At 40.6% G+C, this 4,420-nt stretch overlaps 1 protein-coding gene across 1 annotated transcript; it reads right to left on the bottom strand.

Annotated features, from left to right (window-relative positions):
• Positions 1-527: 527 nt before the first annotated feature.
• On the bottom strand, positions 528-3,384 carry dmrt3a (doublesex and mab-3 related transcription factor 3a). Its single transcript, XM_073841321.1, has 2 exons — positions 3,003-3,384; positions 528-1,498 (listed from the first exon to the last, which is right to left on the bottom strand). Exons 1-2 carry the CDS (start codon positions 3,382-3,384, stop codon positions 528-530), a joined length of 1,353 nt encoding a protein of 450 aa, XP_073697422.1.
• Positions 3,385-4,420: the final 1,036 nt, after the last annotated feature.

Here is a 4,420-nt window from a genome sequence, read left to right as displayed (position 1 = left end):
AATTTGTTTCTATAGTTTTAATTTAGTTGATACTGATTTTTAAAGACATATTTTATATTTAAAAACAATTTTATTTACTACCTAAGGTAGTTTTTCTTTCTTGAAAAAAAAAAAAAGTTTTGTTTTGCAGATATCTAATACGTATTTGACTGAGGTAAACACAATGACAATAACAGTACATAGAAGGTTTATTTGCCATACTTGTACATGCAGGACTGCTGGAATATTTCTACATTAAACTGTTATCGACGGTACATTTCATGCAAAGTGGAAATGGAGATCGCTGTGCTCAAATATATTAAGTTATTCAGACTTTTGGTCAAATAATAGTACCTTAATGATTCCCCCCCCAAAATTAAAGCTAATGTTATTCCACACATGATTAAGTTGGCACAACAACCTCAGATCTGGTAGAAATACAATACCTCAAGTAATGCACTGTATATCTTTTCAATGCGCTCCTAGATGAGCAGTGTCTCTTTTGTATCATTTCAAGAAGCCATTTGAAATATTTCAGTGCTTAGGAGTTAGGAGGAAGTGTTCAGGATTCTGGAGTCTGAGGAGTCAGATCTTTCATCATACTCCTCATCTGCAGCATACATGCTCTGTTTGGCAATGACAGGACAGCTCTCCTCCTGGATGCTGATTCGATGCTCCTCGGTGGGCCTGCTGGTGAGGAGCGGTGAGCTGCGGATCACTCCGGCTGAGGGGCCTGAGAACGGAGGGACGTACTGCGAGCGCAGCTGATACTGTTGCTGTAATGTCATGGTATTCCACAGTGTCACATCGTTGTGCACGAAGGGCCCGGCTTGGCCACGGCTCAACGAATTCCTCAGCATGAGGGGGTATCGAGGTGGCTGGGGGAAGCCGTGCTGGAGCGGCATGCCTAGAGGGCCTGGTACAACTCCAGCAGACGGCTCTGAGGAGAAGCGCAGGGAATCAGGAACACGAAAGGCCGAACCGACCGACCACTTAGAAGACGAGACTGGGTACGAGCTCAGCGGGTGCTCAAAGAAATGGCCGTTTGTAGGGAGAACCAGGGTATCTGAGTTCTCAGACAGGACCTTTTCTGGTTTCATCGTAGAACGGCTGGAGAGCAGGATCTCGATGGCTCCGACTAGGTCTCCACCGCAGCCTTTCAGGATGAGCTCCAGGACTGCCGGTTTGTGGGCTGGGAAGATCTTCTTCAGCACCTCCAGTGGAGGTCGGTTGGCTCTCAGGCTGAAAGGGAGAGAGACAGAGCCTGAGAGGCCTTCGATAAGGATGTTGGGCTCAGGGGAGTATTTGGGGTTGTCAGCTTTGGGTTCTGGGTCGGTGCAGGATTTAGACAGGCCAAAGCGAGACTCCTCAAGCTGGGGAGTTGGGTCTGAGGTGTCAGGGGTGCAACACAAGTTAGGTTTGGACTCCTCAGGGGAGCTGACTGGTTCTGGTTCTCTGTCACTTGAGCTACCGCCATTCTCTCCACCAGACTGCTCACCGGACAGGTCCTCATTTAAGTCTAGAAAAAACACACATGAACATTGACCTCATGAGGATTACAATTTTATACAGTCAAAATAATAATAAAACTGTCAATCTAACTAAATGTTTACATTCGTTTGTAACCCTGGACCACAAAACCAGTCACAAGGGTCATTTTTTGAAACTGAGATTTATACACCATCTAAAAGCTGAACAAATAAAAAAGCTTTCCATTGATGTATGGTTTGTTAGGATATGGCCGAGATACAACTATTTGAAAATCAGGAATCTAAGGGTGCAAAAAAATCTAATTACTGAGAAAATGTATTTTAAAGTTGTCCAAATGAAGTTCTTAGCAATGCATATTACTAATCAAAAAGGAAAATAGGAAAATAGGAAATCTTTACTTAATATCCTATAATTTTTTGGCATAAAAGAAAAATGCAAATTTGACCAATACAATTTATTATTAGCTATTGCTACAAATATACCCATGCTACTTTTTACATTTAAATATTTTAAGGCCTAACATTTCTTTTAAAATAGCTTAAGTGTAAACCACATTAAATCCAGCTAAAATTCTGACTCAAGTATTGTCTGATTGTGCAGACTAGATGTGTAACATTCAGGTTATTGAGCTGTCAGCACTGCTGTGATTTATAAAGGGCAACTTTATTAGCTGGTCGCTTAAAACCGCTGACGCGGTGGCACTGAAAAATATCTCGTCGATTCCACTTCACTACAGTTTTGCAAACTGATTACTTTAGAAACACTTTACATTTTTTTTTTGCATTTTAACTTGAAATGAACTACAGGGCCTAGCTATTACCTGTGATGTGCACTGTCGATCACAGAATGCAATTATCTTTCAAACGTTTCAGGTTTATGACGGATCCACTTTCGTTCAGCATCATGTCAGATATACATACAAATTTCAGTTTTAATTATTCGGACTAAACAATTTAGCAAAACGTTCAGGTTTGGGAAATAGCTATTTTAATCTAACATATCTAACGCAAACACTGAATAAATGTTGGCGTAATAAACGTTTTTGTGATGGTTAAAAAAACATAAAAAAAAAAGAAGAAACTGTATTTTTAATTAGAACAAAATTAAAAAATAATATTTATTATTATAAGTGTAGGCAACTTTTTGCCGGTTAAGGAAAACAGGCTATATTTTCAGAAAACTAAAATGCCCGCATTCTCCATTATCGATCATTAAGACGGTTGCTAAAACCACTGCAAAGGTATTCTTTTTGTTAGATATAGGCTATGTGATTAGTATTATTTTTTTAATTGATGTGAACGTACAGTAAGTAATTAAATTCGTCGTCTTCACGGTTTTAATCATTCTTTTTAGTTATAATGCATGTTGTAACAACACTAAGTAATAAGATCATAATAATTAATAAAAAAATATTATTACGTCCTACATGCAAGACGCTATACGCATTGTCTCTTTGGCATTCCTAAAACTAAATTTGAAAGAGTAACCTATACAAATTTCTGCAATATTGTGTAATTAACATAAGCGATTACCTTGCGGTGGTTTAGGGGTCACTGTCTCTGAGCTCCAGCGCAGGTCTATGTCGCTTGATCGCGGGTTTGCGCTCTGCTCTCCGCTCCCCAATGTGACGCCCGGCAGCGCTCTGAGAGACTCCGGGATCAAACTCTCCAAACTCTCGTTCGCCTGCTGCCTCCTGAGTGCCACCTGAGCCGCCATGACCCGCTGTCGCTCGATTATCAGAATGCATTTCTCGCAAGTGCAGTCCTTGAAACGGCAGTAACGCTTGTGCCCTTTCAGCCAGGACAGCACCCCGTGGTTCCTGCAGCGGGCACACTTGGGGGTCCTCTGGAGGGGCGCTCTCGGCTGGGACACCGGGCCCCCCATGTAGAGGTAGGGCGATCCGTAGCCATTCATTTCTCAAGTCGTTTCCAGAGGTGCCAGAGGCGCAAGTGCATCAGATAAGGTGTAGAGGAAGAGTGCTGTCAAGTATAGGCAAGAGATCAAGCCCCTCTGCTGCTCGCTACACTCGTGATGATGAGAGGTGTTGACTCTTTAAGACGAGGATCCACCTTTCGCCCCGCAATAAAGAAGTGCATCAGGCGATCTGACACGCACTAACGACTGACTTCTATTTCTCATATCACGGTCACGAGCAATTTGCATTCGCCTGACACTGGATGGAGGGAGGAAGTCTCGCTTTTTTCTGATTACAATTAGAATATTTTGCTGATACCTAGCCTTCTACAGACAGCCTACATTTGACATTTTTAATGTTTTTTTTTGTGTGTAGCGTGGGAATTAGCTTTCAACATAACATAAAAGGCTTTAGGGGTTTCAAACTGAAGTTTTCAAACAACGTCTTTAATTAACCGCGAAAAATCTAATAGATAATTTCTATAACCATTGCAATTGTTGGCTGCTTGAGGATGCTACATCAACAACACATGAGCTATTGTGATTTATTATTTTATTACACATTTACATGTACACTAACTTTATTAACGAAATATCGAAAATTACTGACAAATTAATCTTAAAACGTCGACCCCCATGAAAGTAGCCAGGCCTAATTCATATTATTTTAAACGACTAATTCAATTCACATTACAGGTTCTCTTTTACTCGCTTTATCTGCAGTTTTACAAGTGTGCGTAAAATATTTTATAGAGAGAATTAATTAAACAATAACAATTTATACTTTTTACTGGTTGTTTGAAATCGGACCCACAGCAATTTTGTCAGCATCGTATGCGGCTCTCAGGAGTGCAGTAATTTCAAGAATTAACTGGGAATGTAGAGAAGAATTCACATAACTGCTGTGCGCTTTTCATGAAAATCCTGCAACCACTTTGGTATTAAGTTTAACCACACGCTGTGAATTCGAATTAAACACAGGCGACAATAATATGCTGGTTTGCATTTGAAAGAGCTCTTAACTTATTCCCATGAA

This window comes from Garra rufa, chromosome 5 (assembly GCF_049309525.1).
Source record: "Garra rufa chromosome 5, GarRuf1.0, whole genome shotgun sequence".
Classification (NCBI taxonomy): Eukaryota; Metazoa; Chordata; class Actinopteri; order Cypriniformes; family Cyprinidae; genus Garra; species Garra rufa.
Note: the sequence above shows the minus strand (reverse complement) of the source record. Positions and strands in the feature narration are given on the sequence as shown.